Consider the following 20,638-nt stretch of genomic DNA (forward strand, 5'->3'; position numbering starts at 1 on the left):
TCCAAAGACAAAGAAGAAGGCACAACGAGATGGGGGCAGACAGCAGAAGCAAGAAGAACTACAACCCTGTGGCCTACAGAATGGAAACCACAATCACAGGAAGTTAGATAAAATGAGACAGCAGAGGAATATGTCCCAGACAAAGGAACAAGATAAAACCCCAGAAGAACAACTAAGTGAAGTGGAGACAGTCAATCTACCCAAAAAAGAATTCAGAATAATGACAGTAAAGATGATTCAAGATATCAGAAAAAGAATGGAGGCACAGACCAAGAAGATACAAGAAATGTTTACCAAAGAGCTAGAAAATATAAAGAACAGAGATGAACAATAACTGAAATTAAAAATACAATAGAAGTAATCTGTAGCAGGATAAATGAGGCAGAAGAACGGATATGCGAGCTTGAAGATGGAACAGTGGAAATCACTGCCACAGACCAGAATAAAGAAAAATTGAGGACAGTCTAACAGAACTATGGGACAATATTAAACTCACAAACATTCGCATTATAGGGGTCCCAAAAGGAGAAGAGAGAAAAAGAACCTGAGAAAATCTTTGAAGAGTAATATCTGGAAACTTCACTAACATGGGAAAGGAAACAGTCACCCAAGTCCAGGAAGCACAGAGAGTCCCAGGCAGGATAAACCCAAGGAGGAACATACTGAGACACATAATAAACTGACAAAAATTAAAGACAAAGAAAAAAAATTAAAAGCAACAAGGGAAAAGCAACAAATAATGTACAAGAGAACTCCCATAAGGTTATCAGCTGATTTCTCAGCAGAAACTCTGCAGGCCAGAAGGGAGTGCCACAATAAAATGATGAAAGGGAAGAACATACAACCAAGAATACTCTACCCAGCAAGGCTCTCATTCAGATTTGACAGAGAAATCAAAAGCTTTACAAACAAGCAAAAGCTAACAGAAGTCAGCACCACCAGACCAGCTTTGCAACAAATGCTGAAGGAACTTCTCTAGGTAGAAAAGAAAAGGCCACAACTAGAAACAATACATTAATAGGATAATACACCATGACCAAGTGGGATTTATCCCAGGGATGCAAGGAGTTTTCAATATCTGCAAATCAATCAGTGTGATAAACCAAAATAACAAATTGAAGAATAAAAACCATATGATCATCTCCATAGATGCAGAAAAAGCTTTTGACAAAATTCAACACCCATTTATGATTAAAAACTCTCCAGAAAGTGGGCATAGAGGGAACATGCCTCAACATAATAAAGGCCATAAATGACAAACCTACAGCTAATATCATACCCAATGGTGAAAAGCTGAAAGAATTTCCTCTAAGATCAGGAACAAGACAAGGATGTCCACTCTTTCCACTTCTATTCAACATAGTTTTGGAAGTCCTAGCCATGGCAATCAGAAAAGAAAAAGAAATAAAAGAAATCCAAATTGGAAAAGAAGAAGTAAAACTGTCACTGTTTGCAGATGACATGATACTATACATAGAAAATTCTAAAGATGCTACCAGAAAACTACTAGAGCTCATCCATGAATTCCGTAAAGTTGCAGGATACAAAATTAATACACAGAAATCTGTTGCATTTCTATACACTAACAAAGAAAGATCGGAAAGAGAAATTAAAGAAACAATACCACTTACCTTTGCATCAAAAAGAATAAAATACCTAGGAATATACCTACCTAAGGAGATAAAAGACCTGTACTCAGAAAACTATGACACTGATGAAAGAAACTGAAGATGGCACAAACAGATGGAAAGATATACCATGTTCTTGGATTGGAAGAATCAATATTGTCAAAATGGCTATACTACCCAAGGCAATCTACAGATTCAGTGCAATCCTACCAAATTACCAATGGCATTTTTCACAGAACTAGAACAAAAAAAATCTTAAAATTTGTATGGAGACACAAACGACACTGAGTAGCCAAAGCAATCTTGAGAAAGAAAAAGGGAGCTGGAGGAATCAGGCTCCCTGACTTCAGACTACACTACAAAGCTACAGTCATCAAAACAGTAATGGTACTGGCACAAAAACAGAAATATAGATCAATGGAACAAGACAGAAAGCCCAGAAATAAACCCACGCACCTATGGTCAATTAATCCACAACAAAGGAGACAAGAATATACAATGGAGAAAAGACAGTCTCTTCAATAAGTGGTGCTGGGAAAACTGGACAGCTACATGTAAAAGAATGAAATCAGAACATTCTTTAACACCATACACAAAAATAAACTCAAAATGGATTGAAGACCTAAATGTAAGACTGGATACTATAAAACTCTTACAGGAAAACATAGGCAGAACACTCTTTGACATAAACTGCAGCAATATCTTTTTCAATACATCTCCTAGAGTAATGGAAATAAAAACAGAAATAAACAAATGGGACCTAATTAAACTCAAAGACTTTTGCACAGCAAAGGAAACCATAAACAAAACGAAACGACAGCCCAGAGAATGGGAGCAAATATTTGCAAATGATGCAACCGACAAGGGATTAATCTCCAAAATTTACAAACAGCTCATGTGGCTCAATATCAAAAAAAAAAACAACCCAATCAAAAACTGGGCAGAAGATCTAAATAGACATTTGTCCAAAGAAGACATACAGAGAATTCCCTGGTGGTACAGTGGTTAGGACTTGGCACTTCCACTGCTGGAGGCCTGGGTTCAATCTGTGGTCAGGAAACTAAGATCCCACAAGCCATGCGGTGCAGCCAAAAAAGAAAAAAAAAAAAAAGAAGACATCCAGATGGCTAAGAGGCACATGAAAAGATGCTCAACGTCGCTAGTTATTAGAGAAATACAAGTCAAACTACAATGAGGTATCACCTCACACCAGTCAGAATGGCCATCATCAAAAAGTCTACAAATAATAAATGCTGTAGAGAGTGTGGAGAAAAGAGAGCCCTCCTACACTGCTGGTGGGAATGTAAGTTGGTATAGCCACTATGAAGAACAGTATGGAGGTTCCTTAAAAAACTAAAAATAGAGCTACCGTATGATCCAGCAATCCCACTTTCCTGGGTATATCCAGAGAAAACCATGGTTCGAAAGGATACATGCACCCTAATGTTCATTGCAGTGTTGTTTACAATAGCCAAGATATGGAAGCAACCTAAATGTCCACTGACAGATGAATGGATAAAGAAAATGTGGTACATATACACAACGGAATATTACCCATTAAAAAGAATGAAATGCCATTTGCAGCAACATGGATGGACCTGGGGATTATCATACTAAGTGAAGTAAGTCAGACACAGAAAGACAAATATCATATGATATCACTTATATGTGGAATCTAAAAAAATGATACAAGTGAACTTATTTACAAAACAGAAACAGACTCACAGACTTAGAAAACAAACTTATGGTTACCAAAGGGGAAAGGTGGGGGGGAGGGATAAATTGGGAGTTTGGGATTAACATATACACACTACTATATTTAAAATAGATAACCAACAAGGACCTACTGTATAGCACAGGGAACTCTACTCAATATTCTATAATAACCTAAAAGGGAAAAGAATTTGAAAAAGAATAGACACATGTATATGTGTAACTGAATCACTTTGCTGTGCACCTAAAACTAACACAAAACACTGAAAATCAACTATACACCAATATAAAATAAAAATTAAAAAAAAAACAAACCTCAGCTATTGAACCTAATACAACTTGACCTAACACAAATTGAGGTCACCCAACCACAGCATATACATATTCTCAAGTATATATGGAAAAAATACCTACAGAGACTGTGTATGTACTAGGCTATAAACAATTTTGCATAAATTTAAAAAGACTGGTTATCCCTAACCACAATGAAGTTAAGTGAGAAATCAGTTTAAGAAAAAACCAACCGGTATACACACACATATCACAAAAAACCCTACATAGTTGGAAATTAAAACACCACCTTATAAATAAGCATGGGTCAAAGAAGAAATCTCAAAGGATATTAGAAAATATGTTAAGCTGAAATAAAATGAAATATATGGAATGAAGGTTAAGTGATACTTTGATGAAAATTTATAGCTCTAAATGCATTTATCAGAGGAGAGGTGCTACAAATCAACTACCTATGTTTCCACCTAAGAAACTAGAAAAAGAGGAGTAAATTAAACCCATAATTAGTAAATAGAGGGGCCATTACTACAATCCTACAAACATTAAAAAGACAATGAGAGAGTATTTTGGAGGACTTCTGCAATAATTCAACAACTTGGATGGAATGGATTAGTATCTTGAAGATCAACAACGATCAACACAAGCTAAAGAAGAAAGAGAAAATCGGAATGGCTCTGTATCTACTAACAAAGCTAAATTCGTAATTAAAACCCTTCCCACAAAAAAACTCCAGGCACAGGTAATTTCAGTGATAAATTTTACCAAACATTTAAGGAGCAAATGATACCTACCCTATACAAACTCTTTCAGAAAATAAACCTCTCAATTCATATTATGACAGCATTACTGTTATCTAAAGAAGAAATTACAGGAAAACCATAGATTAATATCCCTTATGAATATAGAAAGAAAAATCCTTAAAATAATGCTCATGTTACAATTTTTTAATTAAATGATAAAACTGAACATATTAACAGAATAAAGAAGAAAATCCATATAATCAAGCAAATGCCCAAGAAAGCACTTAAATTCAACACACATTCATGATTAAAAAGATAAAAATCTCAGCAGACTAGACTATAAGTGAGTTCCTCAACCTAACATACGTAAACCCTAGAATTAACGTCATATGGTAAACCACTCAATCCTTCTTCCTAAGACTAGGAATAAGACAAGGATTTCTGCTCCCATCAATGAAATTCAACGCTGCATCTGATGTCCTACCTAGTACAATAAGACAAGACAAAGAAATAAAAGGTGTACTGACTGAAAAGAAATGTTAACTATCTTAATTCACAGGCATTATCCTGTACATAAACATATTGATGTATCTACAAAAAAGCACTGGAAAAAGAGAATTTATAAGTTACAATATAAAGTCACTCAACCTTATTTCTATGTAAAAGACAAAACAAATTGGAACTTAAAAAAATATACTAATTACAATAGCTTCCAAAATATGAAATACTGGTGTTAAACTTAACACTAAAAGCTTCAAAATATTGCTAGGAAACATTAAGGGAAACCTAAATAAACAAGAGACATACAATGTTCATGAATGACACAACTCAATATTATTAAGATATCAATTCTCCTCAAGTTGACCCACAAATTAAACACAATCCCAATGACAATCCCAGCAGATGTTTTTGTACAAATTGAAAAGCTGATTGTAAAGTTTTTACAAAAACAAAACCAATTTAGGAAAATAAAAACAAAGATCAAGACTAACCCTATCTGAAATCAAGACTCACTACCATAGCTACAGAATCAAGCCAGTATAGTACTGTCTAAAGAAGGGATCAGCGAACTTTTACTCAAAGGGCCAGATGGTAAATATTTCAGGCCTAAAGGCCATATGGTCTCTGTTAAAACTATTCAACTCTCTTGATGTAGTATATAAGAAGCCACAGACAATATACAAATAAATGTCTATGGTTGTGTTCCAATAAAACTTTACCAATCAGGTGGCTGTAGGTAACCAGTACGGTTACTGACCCTGTTCCAGATATGAACCATTTGTCAAACACGTGTATTACAAATATCTTCTCCTCACTGCAAGTTTCCTTTTTCACTCTCATAATGGCATCTTTTGATAAACAGATGTTTTTAATGTTTTTAATTTTGATCCAACTGAACATCTTTTTTTTACAGTTAGTGTTTTATATGCCCTGTTCAAATAATCTCTACCTGCTCCAATGCCGCAAAAATGTCTGTTTTCCTCTATATGCTTTATTAATTTACTGTTTCATGTTTAGACATGCAATCCATCTGTAATTGATTTTTGCATATGGTGTGATGTAAATGTCAATAAGTTATTTTTCCTATGGATATCTAACAGACTAAGAGCCATTTATTTTGACCATCTTTTTCCCCACTATATTGTAGTATTATCCTTGTCACAAATCAGGCTAATTGTATTCCTGTGTTAGGCTTATTGTCCATAATAACAAACAAACTACATTTATTGTCAAGTATCTATAAATTGACAATAATAAATTATTGTCAAGTATCTATAAATTCCCAGATAAGGGAATTTCCCTTATCTGGTGTGTGAGGGGCAATCGTCCTGGGAAAACGGCTGCTGAATAAAGAAAGAAAAGAGCCATAGGTTGTCTGATAAAAGGTCTTCCAACTGGGATTGTCACTTAGGAGAGTTTCTGAAAATATCCTTGTCCTTTAAGATTCTAGATGAAAGTTTATTAAATATTCTATCTAAAACAAAAACTTCTAGGAAGAGTTTCTTCCTGTAGAGATGCTCAGTATATATGAACTCATATTCTAAGAAAAAATTCTGTCAGTCAAGTAACAATCTCATTGATATCTCAAGGGAAAGGCTAAATTCTAGTGGATTGAGGGCTTGATAACTGTGTAGAAACTTTAAGAATCAAGAAATATGTGATATGCAACTAAAATTATCTTTCCTTTCAGAGAACAGAAGGTAAAAATGGAATTGAAGACTACTTCAAATAGGTCCATCACAGGTAATGTCAATAATAACCATTGGCAACAAATAATTGACATTATCCATTATATTCTCATAATCCTGAAAGAAACTGAAGTGCTTTCAGTTGAATCACACTCATTATGACACCAGTATTACTGTGATACCTGAACATTAACTTGCAGGGAGACAATTATCCTAAGGACTCTTTCATTTCTGCACATCTTTCTAGCAGAAGCACTAATGTGTTCTAGACTACTACTTCAAGGTGTTTTTAGAGCAAACAACTGTGAAAGGTAAACTGTCTCCCTCCAGAGCAAAAGGCAGGCTTTTTTTACTGTCCAGTAGCATGAACATAATCTCTCTCTCCTGAGCAAGGTCAGCCAAGCTTTCTGGTCATCTCCATATTACACTGTGGGAATTGGGGCACTGGGAATTGGTCCAAATGTTGATACTCTAGCTAATATTACTGCTGTCAGTAATAAACTGTCCTTTGTTTTTGACCCAAGAGTCTCATGTCTTTTAACAGCATCTATGAAACTATGGTAGGCTAACTTGCTAGTTTATGGGGAAGTTAAAAATCTCAAACGCACTGCGATTTTGGAGATAAAGATGGGATGCTGATAGAGACACGGCTCTCTTAAAGAAAAAATATGAGGGCCTTATGGTTCAATTTATACAATTTGAGGTAAGTCTGTGGGTACTGGTAGCAAATATGCTGACCAAATTGTATAGCCAATCAGGCAACAAATGGTCCTCCATTTTACTGCCTGGTAATTAGGAAGACTTGGGGAGAGGGGTGCAGACTGCTTCCAGGGAAGATGGTTCATAGAAAGCTGCCTGAATGGTGCTCTGGTTGTTTCTAACTCTTCCGGAAGAGAATACCTCCTCACCAACCTAATGGTGAGCCTCAGGTCCATCCCATAGTAACAACTAGCACTAGGATTTGTCTCCTCCCACTTTCAGGCACTGTTACAGAGATATATATCTACTCTGAGCATGAAGGCAGGGAAATGATTACATAGCTTCATTTCTAATATAGTCAAATTTGATATAATCAAGTAAATTATAAATTCAGTACCTCAAGGAGCTTAAAAGCTTGAGAACCACTGGTTTAGATACTTTCTAAATGTATTTCCTTCCTCTATAAACTCTGATCCTATTCTTAATATCTTTTTGAAAGAATTAGTATACTGAATACATGCCATTTCTACTACCTTTCTTAGTGACATTAACCTAAAAGAATTATTTCCTGTTTGTACTTCCTCTGCTTACTGTCTCAGTGAGTTTATAAGTCACAAATATTCTTTTCAGCTGTTTCATTCTCATGTTTTAAGCAGTAAATGACAAATACCACCTGATCTGCAAAATTCACTGTAATTTTTTAAAAACATCCTATCATCTTTTGATTGTTCAAGGCTATATTTAATTTGATCTCTATAGATCAGTGTTGTCTGGAAGTAATAAAATACAAGGCAAATACATAATTTTAAGTTTTCTATCAGCCACATTAAAAAGTAAAGAGAAATGGGATGTATTCATTTTAATAAATGTATTTTACTTAACCAAACATAACCAATTATCATTTCAACATGAACATTCATATAAAGTCATTATTAATAATATATTTCACATTCTTTTTTTCATGCTAAGTTTTCAAAATCTGATTGTGTATTTTACACTTACAGCACATCTCAAACAAACTAGCCACATTTCAAGTGCTCAAAAGCTATGTGGCTAGTGACTAATATTTTGGATAATACAGCTCTAGATAAAAGCAAAAATAATTCATCTTCAACTGTATCTAAATTCTGATTTCAGTTTTACACCTCAGTGATCACATCTTATTACTTTTCTTCTTAGCTTCTGAAATTTAATATTTCTCTTTTATTCTGCTGCTACATATATTCATTTAACATTTTACTTTCCAAATGCCAAATTCTAACCCTAATTTACATTTCTTTCAGGGAATTTTTTATTTTGGAAAATCTGTCATTTACAATATAGAGTTCTGACCTTTTTGTTACAGTATTTTTTTTTTCTTCTAAATTAAGGACATATACTGACCTTTCCATGTACAGGTAATTTCCAATTGTCCAAAGTCATGACAAATGAAATCAAGAAGATAAATCTGAAGTAAACATTGCAGAAAGGAGTACAAATTACCCATATAGTACTATCTGATGCCTAAAATGGATGTACCACTGAATATCCACAATATTGGAGCCTCCTTCATTCCCTTCCCCAATGACATGCCAACTGGTATCCTCTTAGGTACACCAAGAAACTATTTTTGAACAAGCTACATTTGACCAGACAGACCTTGACTTTCATACAATACACTGACTTACCAAATCTGTCTTTTTTATTTTTACTTTTTAAATTATTATTATTTTTTTGGCCGCACCACACAACATGTGGGATCTTAGTTCCCCGACCAGGGATCGAACCTGTGCCCCCTTCAATGGACCTCCAGGGAAGTCCCCAAATCTGTCTTCAGAAAGAAGATGGACTTAGTACTTAATTGTTGTTCCAGTTATTACCATTCCACTTATTCCCAAACATCAATGTTTATTGCATTTTTACTTCACTGAATCTTTGCCTATATTCATAAAAAAATGACTAATGATAGAAAAATCAAAGTGCTTATCATTATAAAAAGAAACTTTGGCCTCAAATTTAACTCAATTGAGATACTGGTTCAAGATAGCAATATAGAAAGATACTGAACTCACCTCCTCCCATGAAGGAGGGGCAAGCATCTAATTCAATACACATCTAAGGAGCCTACTGAAACATACTTCAGGGAGAGGAAGTAAGTGCACTCTTCCTCTGCCTCACTTCAGAGCACCAGTAATCTCCCAGAGGGAACCTTGTACACACATCTAGTGCCCCAGTTTTCACATCTGGTGCTCTGGTTTTTGTGGCTTCTGCCCAGGGGATGCTCACAGATTGCCTGGTTCTGGTAGCCAGTAGGGCTTGCATTCCTGGTGCCACGGGACTATAGCAATTAGAGACAGTTCCTGGCTGACTACCACTACAGGGCTCAACGGAGATGGCAGACCGAAACACACCCCCAGTCTTTCTGTGAAAAAACCCTCTCTGCTTGTCCTAAAGCTTCAGAGTAGTGGTAGGCTTCTGGTGTGACACATACCTAGAGGCCTACTGAGGTGCTGCTCTCTGTGGACAGAGGCCAGTGACTGCCATCTTTGCACATTCCCTCTGCCTTACTCTAAGTCACTGGTATCTCCAGGAAAGGAGCTTGCATACTCATCTGGTGCCCCAATTTTTGCGACTGTCGCCCAGGGTATACCTCTAGATCATCTGGCTCTGGTGGACAGTGGGACTGACTTATGTTTGCGATCCCACGGGACTGTACATATTTGTGTACTTCAAAACCTGATGCCTGAGGGTCTGGCTTCCAACCAGCCTGAATTCAGGTGCTGACTGAGATCATCCATTTTGGGACACTAACAGGTCTTGGCACACCCTCAACTACTGGGAGCCAAAAAAAAAAAGCTGCTTGGACAATCACAAAGTCTGAGAGGCAACTAAGAACTAGGGGCAGAGTTGAACAATAAGGTTCATCTCCTATATAAGACCACGTCTTTAACTGGGAGAGATGGCTATTTTATTTAACGGATAGAAACCAACACAGCAAGTCAAGGAAAATGAAGAAACAGAGGAATATCTTTCAGAGGAAGCAATAAGATAAAACCTCAGAAAGAGACGTTAATGAAACAGAGATAAGTGATTTAACTGATAAAGAGTTCAAAATAATGGTCATAAAGATGCCCACTTAGCTTGGTAGAAGAATGAACAAAGTGAGAACTTCAACAAAGCTTAGAAAAATATAAGAGAGTATATATTTATATAAGTATATAAGAAGTATCAACTTCTTCCTCTAAGGAGCTAGAGGCCTCAGAGAATAAGATGTTTCCACCACTCCACCAGGATCAGCCAGATCTGGTTTGGCACTGCCTGTGACTAAGGTTAAATTTACTAAATTCTAGGATTTAGTCAGCAGATGGGGCTTTTGTACCCTAATTTGTAAATAATAAATGTTTTATTTTGGCCCCCTTCTGTTACTCCTTGGTTTTAATTTTTAGTATGCTTAAACATAGCAAATAAAGAGAAGTACCATTAACTAGACGCCTCTCAGTGACCAACATTAAACTACTTGATCAATACTACTTAGTAGTGCTATACTAAAATGAACTGAAATTCTCAGAGAAGCTAAGCTTAAACAATAACATTTTACAACATCTAAGATCAGGTGTCTTCTCTATAAAAGTTAGGCAGGAAACAGTACCTAAAAGTTATAGCTCCTAAGACTATAACTTTAGGAAGAAAGGCCAGATTCTTCAAGAATAAATAATCTACAGTTAGTCAGATTGAAGAGTCTTTCATCAGTCACACTTAAGAGTGATTTTCTAAAATCTAACCCAAGGCAGTAAGAGTAATTGTGTGATGGCTCTTCACTCACAATTAAGGGAGTTATCTGTGGGATTATGTCAGAACTAAACAATATCTAAGAAGCAAAATGCCTAAAAACATCTAACGACTTTGATCATCTGGGCTTTGGATCAATGCCCAGATTGCATAAAATAATATGACCAAGAACTTTGTTTACTCTTCAGTTAGAGGAGTGATTGACAAAGAAGGGAAACATAAAAGTGTATGCAAATTTCTTGAGATCCAAGATGCACCTGAAACAATTTTTATTTCTATGACTGTTACCAAGAGATCAGTCTAAAAATATGTTTTTAAGCAGTTATCCGAATCAGAACCTTTGGTGGGTGTTAGGTACACTGTGGTAAGCAAAATGTCATCTCTGTGCTTTTTAGAAATTACTGGAGTTAGTTAGTTATAGGAGAGCAAAGCAGATGCAGAAATTAATCATAAGAGTAAGTAATTTTGGTACAAGCTTGAATGACACCTCTTTCTACCCACTGGTCTTATGCCATCCCACCTCATTTGTCTACATAGGTATAATCAAAGAAATGCTCATTTTTATAACACCTTTGAGTATTGTAATACCCAGCCATTAGTTTAAAAAATGTTAAGTATCCAAAAAAAGTTAGGAAAGGACAGTGAGTGAGAGGAAAGTTAGATATTAAGTTGTTATATATTACAGGCACAACTACACATAGAAAAACTGCACAGAAAAAAAGCCCACTGAAAGATATCAATATGCAGTAGTGCCAAACATACAACATTGTTTAATTAGGGATGATGGTATAAAAAGATGGTTACTTTAGGGAGTGAAGAAATTTACGTCACAGCCAGTAACTGACAATCAAGCTGTCTTTGCAAAATAGTATTTAGTCAATCAATTATCATCTCATCTGAATAACTTTTATTTATTCACAAATTTTTAGAAATAGCATTATCAAGAACTTACCACATGAGTAGTTTTTAATGTACTGCCATCAAATCTGCATAAACTGGAGCTCTCTTCAAAGAAAATATCACATTCTTCTAACTCTTGAGCATTACAAGGAGGTTTACCTTTATCTGGATTTGGATTCTTAGACCATAAAAGAAAATAAATAACAACAAGAGAATGAATTTCTTCATACTCAACGATGTTAAGATTACAGCAATAATTAAACATTAAATTTCAGACTCATGACCAATAAAAACTTAAAAACAGACACAAAAAAGATAGAATGATGGAATCAGCAGAAAAAGATATGAAAACAGCTATTATAAACTTATTCTATATACTCAGAGATGTAAAGAAAAACAAACACATTGAGAAATATGGAAGATATAAAAAAGAATTAAACTGAAATTCTAGATATGAAAATACAATATCTGAAATGGAAAACACAATATTAGATGGGATTGACAGCTGATTAGACACTGCAGAAGAAAAGACAACCAATGAGTTGGAGTCTATCTAAAATGTAACAGTCTATCTAAAATAGTAATAGAGTCTATCTAAAAATGAAGCACAGAGAAGACAAAAAATAAAAACACACAAAAGATGAGAACCCTAGTGACCTGTGGAACAATATCAAATGGTCTAACATATGAGTATTTGGAAGAATGCAAGAAGAATGGAAAAAATTTTGAAGAAATAATGGCAATTTTTTTTCACATTTGATGAAAACTATAATCCTACAGATTAAAGAAGGTCAAAGAACCCCAAGCATAGCAAACATTAAGAAAAAAAAAAAAAACACAGCAAGTCACATTACAATGAAATTGCTGAAAATGAGAAAAATGAAATTATTCTCTAAGTAATAAAGAGAAAATCTTAAAAGTGGTTACAGGAGGGAAAAATCACATTACTGACAGAGGAACAAAATTACAAATGACAGCTGACTTCTCATCAGAAACTACATAAGCCAGAAAACAATGGAGTATATTTGAAGTTCTGAAAGGGAAAAAAACCCTGTCAGCACTGACTTACACCCTTAACAAAAATAGCTTTAAAAGAAGGAAGACATGTATTTTTGCAGACAAGGAAGACATGTATTTCTGCAGACAAACAAAAGCTGAAAGAATTTATCCAGCAGAACTACATTGCAAGAAATGACAAAAGAAGTTCTTCAGCCAGGAAAAAAATGACACCAGATGGCAATCTGAATCAACACAAAGAAATGTAAAAAAGAGGAAATGACAAATATTTGGATCAATATAAGGCTTTTTCACCCTGCATTTTTAATCTCTTTAAAAGAAAACTGACTGACTAAAGTTAAAATGATAACATATCATGAAGTTTATAACATAGAAATAAAATGACAAAAATAACACAAAGGATGGAATGGAAATATACTGTAAAGTTCTTAAGTTATGAGTTAAGTGATATATTTTGAGGATAGATGGTGATAAGGTGAAGATGTATACTATAAACTCTAGAACCACTAAACACACACACAAATATCTACCCAAACAAAAACACAGAGGTATAGTTAAAAATATGCCAAAAGTAGAGATAAATGGAATCGTTAAAGTAATTTTAATATGTTCACTGTTTGAATGTAAAAATCACTGTTTGGTCTTATATCCCTCAAAGAGTAAAAAAGGATCACTTAAATGATAAATTATACATTCACATGCATATAACAGAAATACAATTCTATAACAACTGATAAAATGTCCACACAACTAGTTTGCCAAAATGCAGTCATGTTACTGAGAACCTAATGAAAGGACCAGAGAGTCTGTGAAACTAAATGTCCGGAAGTTACAGACATTATCAAATCTGTCCATTTTCCAGCTGGGATATGGAGCCAGCTAGCTGTGGTTGTCTTCGCCTTTCTAAGTATCAATGAAACAATTCTGGTTGCAGCGGCTGGCTGAGAAGGCAATTCCAGCAATTAGCTGGGGCCATTTTGTCACAGTGTCTCAAGAAGATATATACATCCAGCAGAAAAGAAAGCACCCTCCCCACTCCTCCCTCCCTTCTCCTTTCAATTATCCATATGTTAGAGATGGGAGGGCAAAAATTAAAAGCTAAGGACTATCAAAGCAGCCAGTACTTAACAGGACAAGATTACAGAGAAAAAGGAGTAGCAAGGAGAACCCAAGACTATGCTGCTTTCCTAGAGTTATCTGCTATTTCAAGCTGAGCTGAAAAAGACGAGTGGGAAGCAGAGGATAAGGGGCTAAAAAGCTGAGTTTTGATAATTATCAAAGTGCTTGGGAGACAAAAATTAGAGATCAAGGCCCACACAGGAGGAGAAACCCTGGTAAACATTCCAGACTTTCAGTTGAGATTCATGAAAAGTTCCGCCCTAGGAGTAAGAACAAACAAAGAATAAACCAGCCATGCAAAAAACTGAAATCCAGCATCAAATCAAATCAATCAGTAACGGGATTAAGAAAACAGGCAGAAAATTTTGGGGATGCAGCTAATGTAGTATTTAGAAGGAAGTGTATAGCATTACATGCTTTCATTAGAAAAGGAGAAAGGTCAAAAATCAATCATCTAAGCTTTCACCTTCAAAAAAGACCAAAATAAATCTAAAGCAAGCAAAAGAGAGAAATAAATGTAATAATAGAAATGAATGAAATTGGAAACTGAAAAAAAAGGAAAAATAAAGTCAATAGAAACAGATGCCCCAAATAATCCTGTAACTATTAAAGAAATTAAATTCATGGTTTAAAACCTTCAAAAAAGAAAACTCCAGTCCAGATAGTTTCACTGGCAACGTCTATCAAACATTAAAGAAGATATAATGCCAAGTCTACACAATCTCTTCCAGAAATAGAAGATAGCAACACTTCCCTACTCATTTTATGAACTCAGCATTACCCAGATACCAAAAGTAGATAAAGACAGTAAAAAGACAAAACAAAAAGTATAGGCCCCAATATTGCTCACAAACATAAACGTAAAACTCTTCAATAACATATTAGTAAACCAAACCAGTGATATGTAAAAAAAGAATAATACATCATGACCATCATGATAAATATTCTTAGCATACTAGGAATAGAAGGAAATTTCCTCAAAGTGATAAAAAGAATCCATCATACTTAATAGTGAAAATTCAGTCTTTTCCCCAAGATCATGAATAAGGCAAGAATATTTGCTTTCACTATTCACCATTCCTATTTTACAGTGGATTAGAGGTTCTAATCAATGCAGTAAGGCAAGAAAAAGTATAAAGATCTGAAAAACACAAAACTGCCTTCAGTTAGAGATGACAAGATTCTGTTTTTTATTTTAAAAGTAACAAACACACTAGTGTTTAGGCATAAATAACTTACTCATATATATGAATATTCATTTGAAATCATCAAGTTTAAAAGACAGTTAGTAGCAATTATCTACAATCTCAAAACAAACCCCCACTACTATCACTATAATTATATCCCCAGAGCCCTATCACAATAAATACTTGCTGAATATTGAATGAACACAGAGCAATGCAGTCTGCATGGCTTATAACAAGAGGGCTATGAAATCGAAGTTCTATAGTCATACATATGAATTCCAGTGATTCTTGAAATTTTCCATTATGCTAGAAAATGTGAAACTTGGTTTCTCCATTTTGGTCATGTTTTCTTTTGTCAGAGACGTCTACTTTCAATATTCTAATCTTTCCTTTCTACCTTAGGATGCAACTAACCCTACAGTATAAATACTTCTTTATATAATCTTCCTCATAGCTATAATTCCAGATGACAATAAATCAGACATTTTAAATTTGCTGATTTGTTTTGGTAAAGGAACATAACTGAAGTTCTGGTGTATTGCTGTATTTGTTCAAATTCTTAACATTATCTTAAATGTTATCAGAGTAGGAACATACTCAACAGAAATCTCATAGTTGTATGTTTTATATGTATACACACACACACACACACAAACACCCCTTGTGATATTCTAAGAGCACCCAGAAAATTTCAATGACTACATGTAGATTATTAGCAAGGTAGGGGGTAAAATCATAATTTTTGTCCCTGTCAGCTTTGGTCAGTCAATTCTTCTAAAAGAGAATATAGATATATACCGAGATAGAGCTGACACTTGAACAACATGGGTTTGAACTGGAAAGGTCCACTTAAAATACATACTACAGAAATATGTAATACCCAATGGCTGAATCTGAGGATGTGGAGCAGTAGATACAGAGGACCAACTGTAAAGTTACACTTGGATTTCTGAGTGCACGAGGGTTGGTCCCCTAACCACTGCACTGTTCAAGTGTCAACTATATATCTCTTTTTTTCTCTCTCTGTACATATATTGAGAGAGACATATATACATACAACCATACATGCACACCCACCCTATATGTAAAACATGCCCACACACATATATATATTCACACAGTATAAGGAATAAATATTAGAATTTTAAGCCATATTCAAACACTAGTCAGTTAATACCTAATCTGTCTCTTACATTAGCAAAAGCAAAATAATGTTTGAAAAACATGGTATAATCCTCACATAACATACTTCTGGATCCTTGGGAAGTCACACTGCTATTGCAATTGCTTACCAGTTCATCAGAGGTCAAATGCATCAAACGTTCAGCTATTGCAGCACATTGGGCTGAGTCTCTAATAAATTCCCCCTGTTTATCACCGACCACTAGCTCTGGCCATGTCAGTCCTTCATTCTTCTTAATCAAGGAAATCTCCAAGCTAGAAGTTTAAGGTGAGAAAAGTAATGTTACATTAAGCAATTATACAAATTATACAACCAATACCAAACAGAAGAATCTTCCACAGAAATTACCCCTCTGATGTCCAGAGGATGTTTTACCAAAAATCATGTTCATTTTCATTCTGCATATAATGGAAAACCTATCGTCCAAGGGTAAATAATATAGATTTAATAGACAAGAAGGTACCACTGGAGTGATTGGAAAGAGTAAGACCACTCAGAAAGTACTGCTGCAGTTCAGGTGTGCTGTGTGTTACCAATCTTCAGTAATAGAAAAATACAAGCAGCATGAATCTATGAGCTATTTTACTGGGGAATGGGGGTGGGGGTGGGCACATAAAGTTAACTGGAAAGGGCCTATAACTAAAGGTACCTCTTTGTGTGTGGAGCGAACAATTACCTTCATTATCACAAACCAGTAGCCATAATATATTATTAACCTAAATATCAGGAAGGTTAGTTAAATCAATAAAAAAGGACCCATCGGGGAACACTAAGATTAAGGACTGATGCAGCAGAAAAGGGAGAGAGAGCTAAGTCAGGGCAGACTGTGGACATGGGATAGGGAGTTGCCCATGTGCCTCTTGAATAGGAAAGGAAATCCAGGTAAGCTGGCTGTTGCTATAATACAGAGAAAAGTGGTGTTGGTGGTAGCTGTTTCACAGCAAAGCAACCTTTTCCATGTGCCATCTCTGGAACACGTGGGCCATACTAACCCGTGCCCTGGAACACAACTGCAAGGAAACAATTGCAACAACACGATAGTAACTATTATCGTAATTATCAAATAGAACATGCAAACTTATCAGATATTCTTTTTCAAGGCTATTATCACTACCTCATGAATTAATTACAGTACTTTAAAATTTTCTAAAACTTCCTGTATTTTAAGAGACTATACAAAATAATATCTCTCTTACGTAATGAGTTCCTATCATTAGCATTAAAAACTACCACCACGGTCAATAATGCCCAGATTTAGTTACATTTTCTAAGGAGAAAGCTAATCTTGAATGATGATGAAGATAATAATGATGATAATAAAAATAATGACAACAGCTTATACTTACCTAATGCTTACCGTAAGCTAGGTGCTATCTTAAGCACTTTACATGTTTTAACTCATTTATTGCTCATCACAAACAAATTAAGTACTATTATCATCTGCATTTTACAAGTAAGAAAAGAAAGCACTGAGAGGTTAAGTAACTTGCCAAGGTCACAAGCTAGTAAAGCAGTCTGGCTCCAAGTCCATGTTCTTCACTACTGCACTATTCTGCCTCTCTGAAAAAATATATGTAAATAACTATTAAAGAACTTGTACCTAGTGACCAGAATGCATAAATACTGTTCTTAGTTGCTACCTAAAGAAGTTAGAGTTCATACAGTATTAGTTATAAAGAATTTATGAACCATCATTAAATTGGCATATCTAGTCAATGTTACTCTTTTAGCACAAATGCATTTCTACATTTTAAAACTAGAATCACATCCTACCATCCAAGCAAAAAGGAACACATAGCCCCATACATAATGAACTACAGATTAGTTAACAAATCCTTCCAAAACTAGAAGGAACATTAACTACTGAAAATGAGATGAATAATATAATCAAGTACAAAAAAATCATGTGTTTTTGAACAAATGATACCACCTACACAACACTGCAATTATCTTTTGTAACATAAAATAGTAATCAAGCACCTCAAATTTAATGAAAAAAGAATACTGGTCTATATTCATGTGTTAAACGCTGAAACTATTTGCATAAGGTCCAGCTCTTCTCCTAAACCTTGGCTGGGTTACTGCTTGATGACTTATATCTAGCAGTATGTTCCAGCTGGTTTGCCAATTTAAAAATGCTATCCTCGAGCAGAAGCAAGAAAAACTACAATCCTGCAGCCTGTGGACCAAAAACCACAGTTACAGAAAGATAGACAAGATGAAAAGGCAGAGGGCTATGTACCAGATGAAGGAACAAGAAAAAACCCCAGAAAAACAACTAAATGAAGTGGAGATAGGCAACCTTCTAGAAAAAGAATTCAGAATAATGATAGTGAAGATGATCCAGGACCTCGGAATAAAAATGGAGGCAAAGATTGAGAAGATGCAAGAAATGATTAACAAAGACCTAGAAGAATTAAAGAACAAACAAACAGAGATGACCAATACAATAACTGAAATGAAAACTACACTAGAAGGAATCAATAGCAGAATAACTGAGGCAGAAGAACGGATAAGTGACCTGGAAGACAGAATGGTGGAATTCACTGCTGCGGAACAGAATAAAGAAAAAAGAATGAAAAGAAATGAAGACAGCCTAAGAGACCTCTGGGACAACATTAAACGCAACAACATTCGCATTATAGGGGTCCCAGAAGGAGAAGAGAGAGAGAAAGGACCAGAGAAAATATTTGAAGAGATTATAGTCGAAAACTTCCCTAACACGGGAAAGGAAATAGCCACCCAAGTCCAGGAAGCGCAGAGAGCCCCATACAGGATAAACCCAAGGAGAAACACGCCGAGACACATAGTAATCAAAGTGGCAAAAATTAAAGACAAAGAAAAATTATTGAAAGCAGCAAGTGAAAAACGACAAATAACATACAAGGGAACTCCCATAAGGTTAACAGCTGATTTCTCAGCAGAAACTCTACAAGCCAGAAGGGAGTGGCATGATATACTTAAAGTGATGAAAGGGAAGAACCTACAACCAAGATTACTCTACCCGGCAAGGATCTCATTTAGATTTGATGGAGAAATCAAAAGCTTTACAGACAAGCAAAAGCTACGAGAATTCAGCACCACCAAACCAGCTCTACAACAAATGCTAAAGGAACTTCTCTAAGTGGGAAACACAAGAGAAGAAAAGGACCTACAAAAACAAACCCAAAACAATTAAGAAAATGGTCAGAGGAACATACATATCGATAATTACCTTACACGTGAATGGATTAAATGCCCCAACCAAAAGACACAGACTGGCTGAATGGATACAAAAACAAGACCCATATATATGCTGTCTACAAGAGACCCACTTTAGACCTAGGGACACATACAGACTGAAAGTGAGGGGATGGAAAAAGATATTCCATGCAAATGGAAATCAAAAGAAAGCTGGAGTAGCTATACTCATATCAGATAAAATAGACTTTAAAATAAAGAATGTTACAAGAGACAAGGAAGGACACTACATAATGATCAAGGGATCAATCCAAGAAGAAGATATAACAATTATAAATATATATGCACCCAACATAGGAGCACCTCAATACATAAGGCAACTGCTAACAGCTATAAAAGAGGAAATTGACAGTAACACAAGAATAGTGGGGGACTTTAACACCTCACTTACACCAATGGACAGATCATCCAAAATGAAAATGAATAAGGAAACAGAAGCTTTAAATGACACAACAGACCAGTTAGATTTAATTGATATATATAGGACATTCCATCCAAAAACATCAGATTACACGTTCTTCTCAAGTGCGCACGGAACATTCTCCAGGATAGATCACATCTTGGGTCACAAATCAAGCCTCAGTAAATTTAAGAAAATTGAAATCATATCAAGCATCTTTTCTGATCACAACGCTATGAGATTAGAAATGAATTACAGGGAAAAAAACGTAAAAAAGACAAACACATGGAGGCTAAACAATACGTTGCTAAATAACCAAGAGATCACTGAAGAAATCAGAGAGGAAATCAAAAAATACCTAGAGACAAATGACAAGGAAAACACGACGACCCAAAACCTATGGGATGCAGCAAAAGCAGTTCTAAGAGGGAAGTTTATAGCTATACAAGCCTATCTCAAGAAACAAGAAAAATCTCAAGTAAACAATCTAACCTTACACCTAAAGGAACTAGTGAAAGAAGAACAAGCAAAACCCAAAGTTAGCAGAAGGAAAGAAATCATAAA

At 35.2% G+C, this 20,638-nt stretch overlaps 2 protein-coding genes across 3 annotated transcripts in view; one reads left to right on the top strand and one right to left on the bottom strand.

Annotated features, from left to right (window-relative positions):
• ENY2 (ENY2 transcription and export complex 2 subunit) overlaps nt 1–20,638 on the top strand; it is a 137,099-nt gene that overhangs the window by 60,159 nt on the left and 56,302 nt on the right. The gene's annotated exons all lie outside the window — the stretch shown is intronic.
• The window catches only part of NUDCD1 (NudC domain containing 1), an 89,893-nt gene that overhangs the window by 23,528 nt on the left and 45,727 nt on the right, over nt 1–20,638 (bottom strand). Inside the window, exons 7-8 of one of the 2 annotated variants that reach the window (XM_068526013.1) lie at nt 16,544–16,688; nt 11,981–12,106 (exon numbers count right to left, since the gene is read on the bottom strand). In XM_068526013.1, the coding sequence (XP_068382114.1) occupies nt 11,981–12,106; nt 16,544–16,688 (271 nt within the window). The remainder of the gene's footprint in view (nt 1–11,980; nt 12,107–16,543; nt 16,689–20,638) is intronic. The other variant, XM_068526014.1, reaches the window with a different exon arrangement.

This window comes from Eschrichtius robustus, chromosome 17 (assembly GCF_028021215.1).
Source record: "Eschrichtius robustus isolate mEscRob2 chromosome 17, mEscRob2.pri, whole genome shotgun sequence".
NCBI lineage: Eukaryota > Metazoa > Chordata > Mammalia > Artiodactyla > Eschrichtiidae > Eschrichtius > Eschrichtius robustus.